At 36.1% G+C, this 20,775-nt stretch overlaps 2 protein-coding genes across 2 annotated transcripts in view; both read right to left on the bottom strand.

Moving 5' to 3' along the window:
- The window catches only part of MYRFL (myelin regulatory factor like), a 127,279-nt gene extending 126,069 nt beyond the window's left edge, over positions 1-1,210 (bottom strand). The window contains exon 1 of the mRNA XM_023226565.1: positions 1,165-1,210. Within this exon, the coding sequence (XP_023082333.1) occupies positions 1,165-1,210 (46 nt within the window). The remainder of the gene's footprint in view (positions 1-1,164) is intronic.
- A 9,900-nt stretch (positions 1,211-11,110) lies between these two features.
- The window catches only part of RAB3IP (RAB3A interacting protein), an 82,564-nt gene continuing 72,899 nt past the window's right edge, over positions 11,111-20,775 (bottom strand). The window contains exons 6-10 of the mRNA XM_026448450.1: positions 19,707-19,835; positions 18,321-18,433; positions 13,944-14,043; positions 13,788-13,857; positions 11,111-11,468 (exon numbers count right to left, since the gene is read on the bottom strand). Coding sequence (XP_026304235.1) covers positions 11,386-11,468; positions 13,788-13,857; positions 13,944-14,043; positions 18,321-18,433; positions 19,707-19,835 — 495 coding nt within the window. The 3' untranslated portion in view covers positions 11,111-11,385. The remainder of the gene's footprint in view (positions 11,469-13,787; positions 13,858-13,943; positions 14,044-18,320; positions 18,434-19,706; positions 19,836-20,775) is intronic.

The raw sequence follows: 20,775 nt of genomic DNA, 5'->3' as shown, positions 1-20,775 counted from the left end.
GCCATAGAGTTTGGTTTGGACTAAGAAAAATACTTTTATAGTAATGATCAGATAATTGCAACAAGCTGCAGAGGGGACTTGTAGAAACTATATCCATAGAAACCTCCAAAAATAGTATAAACAAGGACAGTATAGGGATCCCATAGAAATAAAATCTCTTTCAAAAAACAGAAAGTAGACCAGATTTGATATTCAGGTCTTCCCTAGCTCTAGAAGGAAATGGAGTAGATTTTTGCATGTATACGATAAATTGCTGGTTTCTCTAAAATAGATGCAATGGTAGATTGAAGCTTACTACCTACTGCTCAAATGAAAAGTACATATGATGTAAAATCAGGCAATAACAATCTGGCAACATTAGTGTGCCTACCATGTGCCAACCATGACTCAGGTAGACAATACCAACTTGGCCACTGTCAGAGACAGAACACTCAATGGGATGGATGGTAGGACTGAGATAAAGTGGTAATTCTCTTGGTGTTATATTCCTTCTTGCCATTTCTGGAAAAATCCAAGCCACAGAAACTACCCCATGGTGTTGATTCCTCCCAATAGTGACACAGAATCTCATTATTTCTTTGGTATGCCTGGTCACTCTTTAGTGTTCAGCACTGTTTACTATTCAGTCCATTCCATTCAACTTTTAAATACATATTATTTGTCAGGCACTTTACAAAGTACAAGAAATACCAAAAGCACTTGTGCTGCTGACTGATCCCTAGATTCTGTAAACGAACAGGTCTTCCCTCACTTCTTCTCATACTCCCTCATGCAAAATACCTTACCGTGTAAAAAGGATAGTCACGTTTCCCTTCACATAGAATCTGAGCATGGCTATGTAGTTTTTTTTAAACATAGGGTATGGGAAAAAATAAAATCTAGCACAGGACAGGGACAAGTAATAATAACATAAACATGCTGACTCCTTGATTCTAACAACCAAACTATAAGATGGAAATTGTTTTGCTTAAAATCTCTATCCATACCATTAATTTTTTGCTTCCAATGCAGCACATAAACCCCTACTTTTGATAATTAGGAGAGTTACCTAAGTATGATAGCATTTCTTTCAAAACAAAGTTCAAGGGAATATGGAAAAGGTGAAACAGGGATAGTGAGCATTTCTCAGAAGCAGCAAATTCATGCTGGAAATTGGCCTCTTACCTTCAAAGAACTGCTGCAGGGCCTCATTTTCGCCTACCACATCCATGGTACTGTGGTCCTAGTACTAGTTCCTCGTAAAACAATGGTTATCAGACCTCAGGAAGTAAGTACTGTCCTTTTGATCCGAAGCCTACGAATGCTCTTGAAAAATCATTTTCTTTTTATTGGAGCGAAGCATATCTTCGGCCATCAAATTGTGCCCAGAAAGACGGTTGAGTTTTCAAATGTGATTATAAAACTGGAAGGATATGCAACCATGCATTTTTTAAAAAATTCATGAAGAGGGAAGAGGTAGCAAATTCATCTGTCTTAATATAGGGAACTGTTTCTACTCTGCTTTTCGTCTTTAAGGACCTTTGTCCTTAGTGACACATGTAATTACATAAATGGGCAATAAATACATAGTCTTATCTCTTATTTGTCCTTTTACATCAATATATTTATATCTCCACCTTTATCAACTAGATCCATTTAGCTACCACCAATAAAAGATACTTATTTTTTTAATCTAGAAAAAAGGGATAAATCAATATAATTACTTTTGATACCTATAATCACAGGTAATTTTAAAAGTCTTGTGCTAATGAAAAGTTAGAATTTCTTAAGTATTTCTAAACTTACAGTAAAAACTTAAATTCCTTAATACATACCTGTTCCATTTCCTCTAGACCTTATTTGCTTCCAAAGTATAAACCATAAAGTATGAGAAGTCTAACAAGCAACAAAAACTGCATTACCAATTTAATAATTCTTATAGCTGAGTCACTAGTAGCTGGATTCACTCGTAAATATAAAACCATACCCAAATAAATGTTTTGTTTTCACTGCTTAGCTATAATTCATTTAATAATAGCCTAAGAATATACAATTAGGAAATTAAATTATCCTTTCAGCCCCTTCCTTTTCTCTTTTTCCCAACTTTCTATTTGGAAAAAAATAGAATAGTACTGTAAAATATCTATATACTCTTCACCTACACTTACCAATTATTGACTCTCATATATATATATATATGAGACAGAGTGGTAGCAGTGGATATGGATATGTGTGTGGATATGGATATGTGATATATATATAAATAAATATATAATGTATAATTATATAAAATATATATAACATATAATACATATAATTATACATTTTTATTTTAATAAAAATATATTTATATATTATATATATCTATATTTTTATATATACATATATAATACATATATAATTATATATATTTCAAAAAACAGAAGGTAGACCAGATTTGATATTGATATGGAGAGAGATATATGTATCTCCATATCCTTCCTTTGGCTGAACCACTTGAAAATAAGTTGGTGACATCTTGACACGTCACCCTTAAATAACCCAGTATGTCCCAACAATAAGGACATTTTCCCAATCACAATATCATTATTATACCAAATAAATGTAATATTATCATCTCATATATAATTTTTGTATGCCTAGTATGGTGCAAGAGGAGATTCGAAAACAGGCTGAAGAAGAATGGTAGTAGTTTATTTCTAATTTTTATGGATACATAATAGTTGTATATATTTATGTACCCTTAAATAACTCAGTATATGTGTCCCAACAGTAAGGACATTTTCCCACACAATCACAATATCATTATTATACCAAAGAAATGTAATATTATCACCTCATATATAATTTCTTCCAGTCTCCAAAATATTTTTTATGGTTTCTGATTTCTGATTAAGGATCCAATGGATGTCCATGCACTGCCTTTGGTTATGTCTTTTAAAACATAGAACAGTCCCCTTGTCATTTTGATTTGTGCTCTTCATGATTTTGACTTTTTTCTATAGTCCAGGCTCATTGCCTTGCAAAATAGCCATTTTCCAAATTTGTCTATTGTTTCATTACTAGAATTAGTAGGTGACATAATTCCAAACATATATTTTAAAATTTTACACACATATACTGTTATTTGAAAAATAAGCAAACTAAGTTTAGCTTAGAAAAGGTTTAGGAGCTTCTTTTGACAGTCACACTGGCCCTCAGATCTATAAGTAAAATCATCAAGTTGTTTAAAGAAATGAATTTTCAACAATTATGTGAAGCTGTCTGCTGGGTGCAGGAAATAAAAAGATGAATAAATAATAGTCCCTGCCCTCCATAAACTGAAATCTAGGGCATGAGAAAAACACAAGTGACTGTAACTCAGGGCAGACTGATAGCTGGAAAGATGTCTCAAGAGAACAGAGAAAGGCGAGTAATTGAATCTGGGAGGATCTGGAAAGGTGCCACAAAGAACTAGGATGTGAATACACTTAAACAGTGGGTAGGGGTTTTTTTGGAGTTTTATTTTTTTAATTAACAAATAATAATTGCCCATATTCATGGGGTACACAATGATACTTCCATACATATAATGTGTAGTGATCAGATCAGGGTAATTAGCATATCCACCATCTCAAACATTTATCATTTCTTTATGTTGGAAACATTCAACATCCTCCTTCCAGCTACTTGAAACTACACATTATTGTTAACTACAGTCATCCTACAGTGGTACGGGATATATAAAACAATAGGTATGTTTCTTAAAACATGAGCAATGGCTTGGAAGACAGAGAGCACAGGTACAGAGATTGTATGCCTAGTATGGTGCGAGAGGAGATTGGAAAACAGGCTGAAGAAGAATGGTGGTAGTTTGTTTCTAATTTTTATGGATACATAATAGTTGTACATATTTATAGGGTACATATATTTTGATACAAACATACAATGTGTAATGATCAAATCAGGGTAATTGGGGTACCCATCACCTCAAACATTTATCATTTGTGTTGGGAAGATTCCAAATCCACTCCTTTATTGTGAAATATATAATAAATTATTGTTACCTGTATTTACCCTATTGTGCTACCAAACACTAGACCATATTCCTTCTATATATTTTTGCATCCATTATCCAACCCCTCTTTATCCTCCCATCCCGCAACCCCCATAACCCTTCCCAGCTTCTGCTATCCTCCGTTGTATTCACTACCTATAGTGGTAGATTCTGAATGTAATTGATTCCATGCATATTCATTCTAAGTGTATTTATTGCCAGTTTCCTCTGGGTGGGTGTGAGGCACGATACAATCCCATTTAACTTAGAGAGATCTCTGTGGCTGAATGTGTTGGCTGGGGCAATAACCAAAGTTTAAGCATTTTAAGAAGCTACTGCAAAATCCAGGTAGGCTGTAGTAAAGCCTGAAGTAAGACGACGTAGAACAAACCACTGGTTACTGGCTGGATGTAGGGAGCAAGGATGAAGTCAAATGTTTTTTTAAGGATTTATATGCCTGTAGGTAAAATACGAATTAAGATGCCTAAAACATGTAGCCTCTGGCTAACCCTAGACTCCAAGAGAAGCTCCCAGCCCAGTCTCCTGGAGGCCACTGGAAATAAGTCATCACACTATAATCCCTGCCAGGTAATGATTCTGGATCCCGTCCACCAATTCACCCACAGACTTCATGTTCTCAGCAGCACAGTGATGTGACAGGAAGCATCATAGACATGAGATTTCATTTAATGGCCTGAGAAGCTAAGGTCAGAATTGGGGTTCCAAACTGAAATACTTCCAAGGCCTGGCAGGTGAGTCAACTGGGTCCCTTAACCTTGGTGTCAGGGAGACAATCCAGGGTGGTTGGCCATAGAGCAAACCTGGGAGTGCATACCCTGAGCAAGGGTGTAGCCACCCGACAGGTGGAGTCACTCAACTTCACCCAAGTGTTGTCATTCAAGAATGTGGGCTCAGTGTTGTCAAAACAGCACATTTTAAAAGAGCAGCTTGATATGCAGATTTTAGATATCCTCATTTTTAAATGCTGGCAGTTGTTTAAAAACAAGATGGACAAACAGAAAAATAAACCAAAACACTGTCAAGGACAAATAGCACATTGTACGAAAACACAATGGAGCCCACAAGATGCAACCTTGGTGCCGAGATCTGTGGAAAGTGAAGAGAATTGAGAAGGAAGTTGTTGGGAGGACTAGAAAATCTATACTAATCAGAGTCCAGAGCACTCCGCTAAGAGCACAATCCAGCTGGTGGAAATGGGATTTAAGTGGAAATTCCTCCCTCGGTGAATAACAAATATGATGTGTATTTCCCTGATTACGGTCTTTACGTCTCTTACATTTTCCAACTCTCTTGATATCCCCATTTTGCAGATTTGGTAGAGAATCATCCTCTTGAATAGTAATCTAGTTAAGTTCTGGTTTCGGTTTGCTTTGGTATTGACATTTCCTAGAGAGCTCCAATAGATAAACAGATAAAACCTGAGCTGCTGCAGTTAAGTCTGGGGATGTGGTGATGGGATCCCTGTATCCCTCTTGAGACTGTCCCTGAGACCTGTAGCTCTAGAATCTAATCCTCATGACCTCTGACGTTCCTCCAGAAGTAAACTGTGTGTGAACTTGTGCTCCCTTGAGAAGCAGCCTTTAGGAAGGATTTCAATTCTTCTAATATTTTAGCAACTTTACTCCTCTTCTACAGTTTTTGTTGTTGTTTAGTTTTGCAGATTTTCATGAAGTTTTTAAAACCTGACTTTCATTGTTATTTCTCTGTTAACAACTATCACTATGAAAAGTTGGCTCTATTGAGTTTGGGTTTTCTTTTTTCTTTTTTTTTTTTTTTTTTTTTTTTTTTTTTTTTTTTTTTTTTTTCTTTTTTTTTTTTTGAGACGGAGTTTCACTCTTGTTGCCCAGGCGGAGTGCAATGGCGCAATCTCTACTCACCACAACCTCTGCCTCCCGGGTTCAAGTGATTCTCTTGCCTCAGCCTCTCAAGTAGCTGGGATTACAGGCATGCGCCATCACACTTGGATAATTTTGTGTTTTTAGTACAGACAGGGTTTCTCCATGTTGCTCACGCTGGTCTCGAACTCCCAACCTCAGGGGATCCACCCGCCTCAGCCAAAGTGCTGCGATTACAGGCATGAGCCACTGCGCCGGCCGTTTGCTTTTTTTTTTTTTTTTTTTTTCCTAAATGCAATGGGAAGCCACTAAAAGGGCTTTAAGCAGGGAAGTGACATTATCTGGTTTTCATTTTATAAAGATCCCTGTGGCTGCCGTCAAGTGATTATAGGAGGGCAGGAGTGGATGCAAGGACAGCAGACATTAGTGCAGGAGTTCAGGTGAAAGATGATAAGAGCTTGGACAGAGTGGTAGCAGTGGACATGGAGGGAAGTGGACAGATTTAAGATGTCTCGGAGACAGCCGATGGAATTTGCTGACAACTAGATTAGGAGTGACAATGACAAATAAAGGAACCTAGAATAAGCCCCAGAATTTTGCTTAAGAAACTGAGAATTCAGCCATGGCAGATTTGTTAAGCACAAAAGTTAAACACAAATACAAATTCATACAGCATTGGACTCTCTTAAGCAGTGTCTTATAAGGAAAACATTTTATCTAGGGAAAAATGCAACAATAAAAACCTTTGAAAACAAAAGCCTATGAACAAAAGCAGACCCATTTTAGGCTCTGGATGCACAAAACAAACACATAGAATTCTTGTGGTGGCGATGGGAGGAAGTGAAGAGCTAACAGGTTGCAAGTTATTTTAAGGACTAAGACCCAATGTTCAGAAACCAAATCTTGTTCTTCCAGTGTGGATGCTTAGTCAAAGACTGTAAATTGTCTTCAAGCTGAGAGAAACCATGAAGAAAGAGGACTGGCGACCTACCCGACCTTCCGTTTTTGGGAGCCAAACCTAGACCAGAATGTAGGTTTGAGTGACTCCCAATCCAGAGCTGTCTCCATTAGGCCAGGCTCTCACCCCAGCTCCAAACCAATTTCTAAAAACTTGTCCAAGAGTCTTCCTCTTCTTTAGAATTGGTAATCTTGGCAATTAAACTCAGTGTAGAAACACTCTCCTGAACATAATCAGCATGCTGGTTCTTCCTTTTCTGTTGCCTTGCTCTTCCTAACAGCTCCTCCTTTCATCTTTACAGGCTTCTTCTCGGCCACAGGAACTCAGGGCTCAGTGCTGTACTTCATCTCCAGTGTCTCTAAAGCGCCCATCTGATCCCATGGCTAACTACTCCCCAGATTATCTCCCGGACTGACCTTACTGAATTTAGACTTGTATATCCAATACCTACTTAACATATCCATTTTGATGCTCAGTGGGCACCTCAGACTTGATGTGTCAAACACTGAAATTCTGTCTCTGTTATGCACGTACCCAAACTTTCCCCCACCATGTATTTCCCCATCTCAGTAAATTGCAATAGCTCAAGTCAAAAGCCTAAGATTCAGACCTGAATTCTTTCCTTTCCTCCCTCTCAAATCCAATTCATCAACAATCTTGTTACCTTTTATTCTTTGTTTTGGAATGAAGGCATATATAAATGGGCTAATAATAATGCTTGATTCATAATTAACCACCGATGTTCCATGCATAACTGTCTTATTCATTTGTCATGCATTTATTTTTGAATTTTTTTTTTAGAGAAGGGCACGGTCTCACTACGTTGCCCAGGTTGGAATATAGTAGCTATTCACAGGTGGAATCATAGCACACTACAGCCTTGAACTCCTGGCCTCAAGGTATCTTCCCACCTCAGACTCCCAAGTAGCTGGGACTACAGGCACCCACCACTACACCCAGTTCATGTACTTACTTTTAATGACAAATGAACCACCCAAAAACCCACCACCTCACCCACGGACTAAAACATTACCAGTGACTTACTCATAGATTTGCTCCTCCTCTACCTCTCCCACACCCAGAGGTAACACTATCTTGAACTGTATTACTACTTTTTAAAAGTTTTGTCACATATGACAATGCCTAAACAGCTGTTCAGTTTCAGTTGTTCTTGACTTTTATGAGAAAAGTGTTATATATAGTTTTCTCAGAATTGCTTTTTCGTTCTGAGTTATTGTGCTGCAAGTAGCTGGTATTCATTCATTTTGCTGCAATGTAATCGTCATTCATTCTGTGAACACATTGCACCTTCCTACAAATGGACATTTTAATTTATTCCAGAATATTCTTATATGTGTGATCTGGGGGATTTTGTACAAGCATTTCTCAAGCATATACTGAGAAGTGAAATAGCTGACCCATGGGTATACACTTTTTTTTTTTAAATACGATCTTACTCTGTGACCCAGCATAGAGTGCAGTGGCACAATCATGATTCACTGCAGCCTCAACCTCCTGGGCTTAAACAATCCTCCCACCTCAGCTTCCCAAGTAGCTGGGACCACAGGCATGCACCACCATGCCCAGCTAATTAAAAAAAGTTTTATACAGATGTGGTCTCCCTGTGTTGCCCAAGCTGGTCTTGAACTCTTGGGCTCAAGTGATCCTCCTACCTCAGCCTCCCAAAGAAAAGGCATGAGCCACTGGGCCTGGCCCAACTTTTCTAGTTAACGGTTTTTCACAGCGGATATAGCAATTGATAACCCCACCCCCATCAGCAATATGTGAGTGATACTATTAACTAAAACCCTCTCCAAAACTTGACTTTATTGTGTTTCATTTTTGCCAATCGAATGAATTTGAACATGTCATTGTCATCTTGATTTACATTTTCCTGACTGAGAGATGAAAATCCTCTTAATATGCTTATTGGCCAATATGCACTTTTAATTGTGTGGAAGGCCTGGTTCAGTCTTCTATTTTTCTGTGACACTGTCCTTTTTTGTTGGTTTGTAGAATTGCTGTATACATTCTTTATATTAAGCTATTACTGGTTATAAATGTTGCAGATATCACTTCACAGTTTGTAGTTTGGCTTTATTTTTTATTTTTTTTTTTAGAGACAAGGTCTCCCTATGTTGCCCAAGTTGGACTTGAATTCCTGGGCTCAAGCAATCTTCCCACCTCATCCTCCCAAGTTGATGGACACAATGTGTGTGTGTGTGTGTGTGTGTAACGGAGTCTCCCTATTTTGTGTATGTGTGTGTGTGGAAACGGAGTCTCCCTATTGTGTGTGTGTGTGTGTGTGTGTGGAAACGGAGTCTCCCTATTTTGCCCAGGTCCGTCTCGAACTCCTGGGCTCAAGCGGCTCAAGTAATCCTTCTGCCTCTGACTCCCAAAGTGCTGGGATTACAGGTATGAGATACAATGCCTAACCACTGATGCACAATTTCTAAATTAAGAATTTATAATATAGTGTAACTTATTTTCTTTTATAGTTATCTTCTATGTGGTTTTTTTTTTTTTTTTTTCTGCTTCTAGTTTAAGAAGTTCTTCCTAAAAGGAGTAGGATCAGGAAAATAATCACTTACATTTTCTAAATATATTTCAATTACATTTTCATCTATAATTCCACATATATTTTCTACATCAAGTCATCATCCTGTTGCATTAATTTTAAAGAGCATGTTTCTAGTGCATAAGGTTGAAAAGCATTCTTCCCCTTATAGATTACTAAAGATTTATTATTAATGGGTATATTGATTTTCCTTAGTCTTACTTTTTATTTATCCTTTTTCAGTCATCCACAAACTTTTTCTGAGTATTTGATTACCTTTCTTTCAAATCTCTTACAGCATCTCCTGGATTTGTTTCTCTTTTTATTTAGGTACTTTCTCCAAAAGCGGTTTTAGTTTGTATAGGAAAATCTTCTGAAGCCTTGACGGTACATATTCTTATTAATGCTCTCACATTAGAATAACTATTTTCAGAACATAAAAGTCTAGGTTCAAAGTTTTTTTCATGTTCAATTTCACATTCTTGAGCTGGGCATGGTAATGATGGTTTTTACCATATCATACTCCAATGTCCTTTTGTCTGTGGGCTCCCACCCAACCTGGTGGCCGAAGTCGTCTACAGGTAAGATTGACCAAACCTCTAAACAGGACGGAAAAAAATGTTATCTTCAGAAAACCAGCTCTCTTATACACTGCTGCTGTGAATACAAATTGATTAACTTTTCTGGATGGCAATCTAGCAATGCAGATCAAACATTTAAAAATACATATATATACACATATAAATACATATATATATATCTTGACACAACAATTTTATCTCCAGGCATCCACAAGAAAGAACTCAACTGTTCAAAAGTGCACAGATAAGGATACTCGTCAAGCATTATAACATGAAAAATAAACTGAAAACCACCTCATCTCCAAACACAATTAAATTATGTTAAAATTCTATAAACAGGGATTAGGATGTGTAGGTTTACCAAAAGGAAAATGTATTTAATGTTTAGGTTTAAAAAGCAAAAAAAAGCCTACTTTTTGTTTCAAAAATATGCATATGTAAGTAGAAAATATCTGAAAGCTGAAAGGCTACTCTCCAAAAATATTAACAGCAGCTTTCTCTGAACAGAGACTAAAGTGGTTTCTCATTTTTTCTTTTTGCTGTTCTATACTTATTATATTTCTACCACAAACCTCTTGTTATAATTTCTCCAGTAGAGTCAGTTTTACAATTTGGAATGCAGAGGTCAAGTGGTTCTATAATCAGTGTATACTTCACACGTACCATTCTTTCAACCTACACCCCTTTAAACCCCTTTGACACACATCAAACTCATTTACATCTATGTCCCTCTAATGTCAATATAGTGGTTAACACATATAAAACATGAATACACTACATCAAGATGCTCAGGAATACACCTCTGGGATACAATTTGACTGCCTTCTATTATATTTTAATGAATCACCAAAATAAAGGGATTCTTTCAACTACAGAGAGCAGAATAATTAAAATAGTAACTTTCCAACTTTGTAGCAGCAGAAGTATTTCTTCAAACATAATCTTTTTGAAACCCAATATAGAAAACAGACAAAAATAAAGCCATTCTAGAGGTGGGGGCCTTGGAAAGTGAGTGCTGTCCACTCAGACGTCTTCCTTGCCTCTCACAAGGAAGCTACTGTGTAGTTTGAAAATTACTATTTAATACATTCTGCTAACCCTAAATGCCATGTCAGAGCTAGAAGAGAAAATATACACACATTCCAATCTAACATTTATTTATTTCAGGTTTTTTTTTTTTTGAAACTATAAATTACATTCACTAGTACACCTGTAATTCTTCATAGTGTGTTCAACTAAAGAATAAGCAAACACAGCATAGATCAGTTTAAAAGAAATCATGGTACTTCTTAGAGCAATTTGCAAAAGGGGAAAAAAGTCTTAGGCCCACTCCTTGGAAATAAATATCAAGTAACCATAAAAATATTCAGCCATTTTTCAGTTATTCAGAGAGTTCACGCATGGTCCCACGCAGAACATCAGAGTTCCTCTTTGAAATAACCCAGCTTTGCCAATGACATCTCTTTTCTCAACTGCATAACTTCCCAAAACATCTGATCAACTATACAAATAGAAAAGAGAGATATTTAAATCATAAAATACCATCTTCATTATTTTTAATGTTTCGCTGAAAACTTAAGTTAGCTGAAATGTCAATTGCATCAACTGCGTATTTTCTAAGTACCTACATTTTTTCAATAATTCACATAAGCTTTTCCACAGACTTGTGACCATCCCAGTTTTATCAATAAAGCAAGTCACCAGTTTTGTCACAATTATTCGTTAAATATGTCAGAGATGATCATTTTAGCCCTAGAAAAGGTAGACATCCAGCATCCTGAGTAAATGTCAATGCTGTCACCTTCATGAAGTGAGTACACTCAATGCTCAATTATTCGAGTTATTCTCTAACTTATGAATCTTCTTGCTCTAGTTTGTTATATCGTGGCCATTTTACTCTTCATTAACACTAACAGAGGGTGAAGGGGAAAAAAAGAAAACAAGACAATCCAGAAAACTCAGTAACATTGTTTGTGAGTAATAACAGAAAGGTTTTGCGTATGGCTCAAATTAGAAATAAAAATGCATGTGGAAGATGAATTGTAAATTCAATTACCTATACTTTTGTAAGTTCCCACTGTAAGTGGAAAAATGTTGGCTCCTTATTTCAGACAATAAAAGGTCTTCCTTTGATATATGATCAGATTATATTCATTTAGATCAATGGTTCTCAATCATGGAAGATTCCACCACTACCACTACCACCACTTCTCATCCCTGGCCGCTCCAGGGTACATTTGGCAATTAATAGATACATTTTTCACTGTCCCATCTCGGGGGTACTACAGGTGTCTAATAAATAAAAGCTAGGGATGCTATTAAACATCCTACAAATGCACAAGACAGTCCCCCACAACAAAGAATTATCCAGCTCAAAATGTCACTAGTACTAAAGTCAAGAAATTCTGCTTTAGATTTAGCTGCCCTACATCTTTTGTTGGCACAAGGCACATATAATAAACAGATTTTAAGACTAATACCTGTTTACAACAAACACACATAGTCAATGATGTGTACTAAAGATCATAAAGTGGAAGAGTGATAGAAACTAGAGAAGATATACTACTTTTATTATCACCCTCACCATTCATTACTCCTAACACTTTCTATTTTCATAAAGTAAATTATCTGTCTTTCCTACAAACTTCTCATTTAAACAAACAGAAAAATATTATAGTCTTGGCAATTATATTTAACATAAATTTTCTGTTATCTGGCTTAAATTATATTATCCATCTACAGGTATTCAAAAATATTTCAGTTTTATTAAAGTCAAAAATAGTATTATACAGTTTAAAGACTGTTTGTATGTTACTAAGCCTTTTGAAATTCAACATGAATTAGGTTATCAGGTTATTAGGTTAACAGGTTTTATCCCTATTGTTTTAGGCATTAAAATCCAACTATATGGGATTTTAAAGAAATACGACATTTTTCAACATACCAGACCTTGAGAAAGGCTAAACTAAGTTTTTATCAGCATGACTAACTTCTCCATAGAATCAAGATTCACTGGTTTACATGACTGAAAGATGGTAGGCTTCTACCAGTGTTTGAGCAAGATAATATTTTCAGTGCCTAAAAAATATAAACAAGGAAATTACATAAAACTTTAAATACAAACTGGCATAGACTTGTCTCTAGCCCAGTATCTGCTATTTTCATTTTTATGCAATCATTTGTGCTCAAGAGATACTGCTTTGGAGTTGTCAGGCCATATTAGTTTTTATGCCTGATATTTAAGATATTTAGCTATAAAGCCATATAAAAGTGTATTAAAAATATTAACACACTTGCATGAGGTTGGTTCTCCTGGATATATCACCTGCATGTTTCTGCTGATTTAGAATATGGCAATTTTTATTCCATTTAGAATTATCCTCATGACTACTTTATTAATTCACAGGCAAAAAAATAGAAAATACAGGGAAAACTTAATTGTGAGCTCCATCATGGTTTCCATCAATTAAAATAAATCTGACCGCTTTGCCGGCCTCATTTTCATCTCTTAAAGAGTCAATACAATGAGCTTGGCACTCTCTTCTCATTTACCATCTGGTTTATTATATACCACTTAGGAGTTAAAACTGACCCTGCTTAAAATTCAAAATTAAGAGTAAAATGAGGCAAATAAAATAATTAAACACAGTATTTTTCTAAAAGACATTTGTTCCCAAATTCTCCATAAATTTTATTAGAACTATATATGGGATTCAACATAAATGTACCAACAATAAAGCTGATATGAGCATTACTACTACGTCCTATACTTTTTGCTGAACTTTCATGTAAAGATTTATACTGAATTAAGAACACTCACCATCCTGCTGTTTCACAAGTCCCTGCTGAATGTATCGAATGTATGTAAAAAAGTTACATACAGAAGTGATCTAGGCCAAATGGAGAAAATGTCATGAATGGTCAAATGTCTCATATCAAAGCAAGCTTTATTAAAATTCATGGTTAAGTCACTTACCCTGTATCTGCAAAAAGGAGAAATATAATAATAGTTGCTTGAGTCCCCTAATTTAATTCTGTGTTTACAGGACTTACTCTGGCCAGTGAGAGCACATTTTCTGTGAAATAATGATAAATTTCAGTTTTTTGAAATTAAAAGCATTTGCCCCTACCTTCTGTACAAGTTACCTATTCATTCAGTTAGATGACAAATATTTGAGAACCTACTGTGTACCAGGCACAGTTCTAGATGCTGGGCTACAGTGATGAAACGGACAAAGACTATGCCCTTGTGAGACTTACATTCTATTAATAGTATAAGTTTAATGCCATAATATTAACCATGATTCTAGAAACAGAAACTAGGTGTTTTCCATATATGTCCCATCCTGGAACAAATTTACAAATGAGTAATCAGCTGCAGGACGGCTCTCAGCTTTCCACCAGGATTTCAACTTCTCAGTTGAAAATATCCTCATGATGACTGTTCAAGTCTCAAAGCATGTTAGAGATAGCTTGCAGGGTAATAGTTTCCAGATGGGGTATTTGTTTATTTGGTTGGTTGGTTGCTATATTTGCATTTAATGTGGGACCTAGGGAGAAGTACAAAGGAATAAGCCACCTTATAAAAATACTGAATCTTAACAATCATATAACAAGTTCACTAAATTTCACACCATCCTTTCTATTTGCCTATGACAAAAGCTAAAATTTTATATGAGGGCTTTCTGGCTGGGATTAGGCTATCAGCCTCTTGAGGGCAGGGACTCTGATTCATCTTTAAATGCCTGGCACCAGGCATGTGCCTGGCACACAGCACACATTCAATGACTGCTGAATGAGTAATGAGCCATCTGTTACCCTATGGCTCCGTAAGATAAGGCTGGCATGTCTATCAGGCCAGACTTGCAGCAGCCCAGCTGTCACCCTCCTAAGCTAGGAACCTGGCTCAATACAACTATCACTCCCCATCAATGCAAAATTAGCATAGCTCTAAGTAAAGTAAGAGGCCAATAGCATTTTATATGACAGTACAAATTACATAGTAAATATATTAAATCACATTACATTTTAGCGATACCTACAAGAAATATAATACAAATGTGCCTTTATATTAAGAAAACACACAACAATGTGTATTTGAAACGGTAATTTTTCAGGAGGGGGTAATTCAAATAACTAACCAATTCCTATCTTTTTTCAAATATTTCTTTGTTTCTTTATTAGCCAATTCCTTTAATGATCTGTAACAATATTTAAAAGCACTAACTACTAGTTTGGGGAGGATAGAAGATCTAGAAATTTAAAGCACAGAGTGTTGGAAGTCTGTGGAACTTCCAAAAGTATAATTTGCAGAAGAGCAAAATGTGCCATCAAGTTGCTGAAAACCAAATTATACACTATTCTGGAAACAGGAAACAGACATATGCCTGCTGATCTACTATTCAGCCTAATTTTGAAAGGGATCTGGTAAGGTGGCTTTAAGTATCAACTTTTAAAATAATAAATGTTTCTTTTTTTAACTTGTAAGTTCAGGAGTACACGTGCAGGGTGTGCAGGTTTATTAAATAGGTAAACATGGGTCATGAGGGTTTGTTGTATGTATTCCTTCATCACCCAGGTATTAAGCCTAGTATCCACTATTCTTCCTGATCTTTTCCCTCTTCCCATCCTCCACCCTTCCATAGGCAGCAGTGTGTGTTGTTCCCTTCTATGCGTCCATGTGTTCTCATGGAACACGTAAGCTCCCACTTATAAGTGAGAACACGCGGCATTTGGTTTTCTGTTCCTACATTAGTTTGCTAAGGATAATGGCCTCCAGCTCCAGCCATGTCCCTGAAAAGGACATGATCTCATTCTTTTTTTATGGCTGTATAGTATTCCATGGTGTATAGTGTTTCTTAAAAGATCTCATTTCTAAGCCATTTTGTAAACTAGACACACCTAATATATTTTTAGTTAAGCCAGGATTCAATGTGAATAGACCTCTGACCTCCAACTCCATTTTTTTTTCAAACATGCTACACTATATTAATAAATCTCTATAACTCTAGTCCCAAGATTTCAAATCCTTGTTTGCCATTTTCATGTGACGATGTCAGCATGTTTAAATCTAGACCTATAATCTTCTCCCACAAACCAAAGCCTTTTCTATTAATTTCCACAATCACTTCAAATCAGTCTTCCAGTCAGACATCTCTAACTCCTTAACTCCTTTCTCCATCACCCCACCCCAATTTAACTTTTCTTTCTTAAAATCTGTCACCTCTTCCCTTTCCTCTCCATACACTCACCATCCTTTGAACACACTTTGATTTCTTGTTCTAGGTCTTCAGTTGTATATACTGCTCTTTATCCAAATTACTCTTATGCTTCGAAAACCTAAACCAAATCTCCCTCCTTTCAAGAAGAGTACCTAATCGGCCAGGCGCGGTGGCTCAAGCCTGTAATCCCAGCACTTTGGGAGGCCGAGACGGGTGGATCACAAGGTCAGGAGATCGAGACCATCCTGGCTAACATGGTGAAACCCCGTCTCTACTAAAAAATACAAAAAGCTAGCCGGGAGAGGTGGCAGGCGCCTGTAGTCCCAGCTACTCGGGAGGCTGAGGCAGGCGGGGCTTGCAGTGAGCTGAGATCCGGCCACTGCACTCCAGCCTGGGCGACAGAGCGAGACTCCGTCTCAAAAAAAAAAAAAAAAAGAAGAGTACCTAATCATATGTTGAATAATCTCATCTTCCTCAAAATTCCTACAGTGCTGTGCCACTCATTTAGTCATTATCTTCACACTGTAGCTCACAAGAGCCACAGCCAGAGCCATACTTCACATAGTTTTTTCCATATGATATGCATCACCTTGGTTTCTGGCCCCATTCCCACAAGCACAATATCCTTAAACTTTGTAAACTGTTCTCTAAATCTAAACTATAATTATTTTACTAAAGATACTTTAAATGCACTTTAATTTGATATCCCCACTTGTTATCATAAATTTGATGATATTTGCACATATATGTGTGATATATAATGCAAGCACAAATTTTAAATTCTACAATAAAACCAGTTGTATGCTATATTTAAAATGAGGCATGACACAGACCTTAAACATATGAAAACTGCTATGATTAAATTTAATTCTCCATATTTGGGGTGGAAGGATCAGAATAAAAATACTTGGGTGTTTGTAGAATTTAAGAATGTAAATTCTTTCCCTAAAATTCAGAGGCCACTGTTACACAGGTGTGGCTTGAGGGAGCGAGGTGGACGTGTGGCTCACAGAACAAATATATGACTAGGAACCCTCCAACAAATGATCACCTAAATAACAACATTCTGTAATCTTGCTGAGAATGTAACGTGCATAACAGGGAACAGAAACAAGCACACAGTTCCTACAACAGCTTCAACACAGACCTATTAGTTCATCTCAACCAGTCTTTTCCTTTTCTGGCTTCAAAATAACCCTGACAGCAGGCAGTTACACTTTCTATGAGCTCTCTCAGGCTTTCTAGTCCCCTATATTGATCTGGCTCTATGTACTTAATAAGCATCTTTCTCAAAAGCTTTCCGAGTCATTTTTTAAACAGAAGCCAAGACACAATTATGCCATGGTTTTAGGCAAAACCTTTCACCGTTGCCAGATGTTTTAAGCACTGTTGGTTTCAGTCATTCCTCCTCATAGGACTGGATGGAAAAAGTCTGCCCTGCTATGAAATGTGGGAGTCTTATCTCTGAAGATTTATAATTCTCAAGTAAGCCTCACATATGAAAGACAAAACTGATTATTTATTAAAGTGAGAATCCTTTATAAACACAATATAAAAGGAGAAATCTCATCAAGTCTTTTTGGTACACTGTTTTCATGATTGATAAGACTTACTCTAACTCAGTATCTTCCCAAACTATTTTTGATGGTCACCCTCAGATGGAAGTATTTTATACAGAAACCCAGGACACATGGCTATACAAATACATGTAATAAACAAAAATTCTGCTTATGACCCACTAAACTGATTTCACAATCCACTAATAGGTCACAATATGAGGTTAAAAACAAAAATAAAACTCAGATTTCTATCTCTAGTTTACCTGGATCCATATATGTATATTATTGTATTGGGTTGGTGCAAAAGTAATCGTGCTTGTTCCCATTACTTTCAATGGCAACAAGCACGATTACTTTTGAACCAACCTATAATTAAAAAGGCTCTCCTTTAATGCTAAAGCTGAAATACTGTATTCCACACTGTCTCAGGAATTCGTCTTTGGGCTACACAGACACTTAAGAGAAATCTGAGGGAGATATAACTACATTTAAAACCAGAAAAACTAAATAACTGCAACCCATAACATTTCAAAAACTCAGTCACTTTCACAATTCATGCATGCAAAAACCTACTTTGGTCCTCCGCATTCAACTGCAGAAGCTTTCACAAACCGGATAGGTTGTAATCCCACTGGTTCAATGCTTAGAGTATTGTTTTCCACAGCCTCCAGAACAGCTGAAGCCAACTTAAAAAAAAAAAAAAGTACTAGATGCTATACTGGCAGAAAAATATCAAAATTGTATTCTACAGTAAACTAATTGTACAAATTATTCTTCTCCCAAGTTCCACTAGCTTGGCTTTAGCGAATGAAAAAGGAAGAAATCAGATAATTTTTGTTTGATTTATTTTATAATCCAAACACTGTTATAAAAGGCAATTCACTTATAGTAAAATAACTTTCCTCATTATCTGGACGAGGATTAAAGGCATTAATTCCAGTCTCTGTTCACTCCTTACCCATGATTAATATCTACTGTTAATGCCACTTCAAAATGAATATCCTGAAGCTTTATTCTGCTAAATGTATATAATATTTTTAAACACTGGTCATTTATACCACAGCAATATATATTAATTAGCTGCATATTCTCTGAATTTGTATTTATATGCATAAGAGTGAGTCTACAAAAGAATTAGCTGAATTATCAAATATTAAATGCCAGGATGAAGATGGTAGCAACTGATACAAGATGAAACAGGAAAACTTCTTTAGTCTGGCAAGATTACTAATAGTGAATGGCCTACCTGAAACCAGACACAGAGCCACAATGAACAACACATATTCATATCAAAAGTGTGAAAAATGCTCATCTTAACTTCTCCTGATAAGTAACATTACAATTAAATTCTTGAAAGACTTAACATAAAACTCTTAGGATTAAATTTCTTATACTTTAATTGACAGGATATTTCTAGACAAACCTTTCACATGTAAGAATAAATTAAAATTATAGCTTTACATTTTTGTACTGCCTTATTTCTCTAAGGTTTTTGTCTCTACTTAATTCACTTCATCTTATCCTTTTAACAATCCTATGGCACAGGCAAAGAAGGCATTACTTTTCCTGCTTTAAAGATTAAAAAAAATAAGATTTTTAAACCATGTACAGATAGACACAACAAATGCCTTTAACAGAGCGTGTAGACAACTTCCCTTACACTGAACCTTGGACTGTAAATCAAGAAATACATCCTATTCCCCATACCTATTTAATACCTGACACCAATGCAGTACACATTTTAGTGTGAATGATCCTCTGCTCATATAAGGAAAGAGATTCAGTAACTGAATGCCGAGAAATTATCATGATTCTAGTACAGAATGGTAAAAATAGTAAAACATGACATTTTATAATAACTTATTTATGTAGGAGATATTAAAATATGTAATATGATTTAGTTTAAAAGAAGTACAGAAACAACTATAATGAAGTCCTACTAAAATGAAAACAAATTACCTCGCTTTTTGAGAATGTTAAACATGGAAAGATATCTTCCTGGTAGATTTTGTCTAAGAAAGGACACGTCCTGTCCATTGTGGGCTCATCCTTCCACAATCGAAACTCATTATACAAGGATAAGTCAGCCTAACAGATAAACCAAAGGAAAACACAAAAACATGTTTTAAAAAGTATAAACATAAAAACCACTTCATAAAACCAAAACTAATTTAAACATCACTGAAAAACAATGCTCTTCATTTAAAATAATACATTGAACCACTCTTGATTAGTTATATAATACCTGGTAGCGGTTTTCCTTTTTAAAAAATGACTCTCAAGTAACCAAGTAGCTTTTTTCCATGTATCATCTGCTACCATGTTCAATAACACTACTATTATCCTCACCCTGAGCTCCTTCTCCCATCCCCACCAAAAATGCTACAGTTCCTCTTAAGACACAGGTGGCACACTACTCAGAATAAAATAAATGACAAGTCTTTTCTGAAAACAATAAAAGGTAATTTGGAACCTAATTAATTATAGTGTCTGAATAAACTGAGACTGACTGAACTACGAAACCTAATTTGGGATCAAAAATGACACAGTTCTACTATAACTTGAAGGCATTCCCAAAAGAATTGTCAAAATGTTACTGCATAAGCAACAGGATTTTAAAAAACAACACATAAAGTCTTCTAAACTGCCTACCTTAAAATACAACATTTATTTAGATATTTTTGACATAATTTTGGCATCCAGTTAACTACCACCTTAGGCATCAATAATAATCCATTGCTGGCACCTGCCTTCCTATTCACTCCTCCAGCTGTCCCTCTCTTTCCCACCTCCCTAATAAATTTTCCCCAAGTATTCTTCCCTACAGCTTCTCAGATTCCCTCAGTCCAGCTCAATAACATCTGCTGGAATACAAAGTTGCACTGACATCAGTCACCAAAACTAGAGCAGTCTCCACCACCCTACAGCGCTAAGTTGCTCTTGTCCACAAGCACTGGATACACCATAAATGATGCACTGACTACAGCTACAGACTGCCTCTAGGATAGCTCAGATGTGCAAGTAGTCT

The sequence above is a fragment of the Piliocolobus tephrosceles genome, chromosome 10 (genome assembly GCF_002776525.5).
Source record: "Piliocolobus tephrosceles isolate RC106 chromosome 10, ASM277652v3, whole genome shotgun sequence".
NCBI lineage: Eukaryota > Metazoa > Chordata > Mammalia > Primates > Cercopithecidae > Piliocolobus > Piliocolobus tephrosceles.
This window is presented reverse-complemented; position numbering and strand designations above follow the sequence as displayed.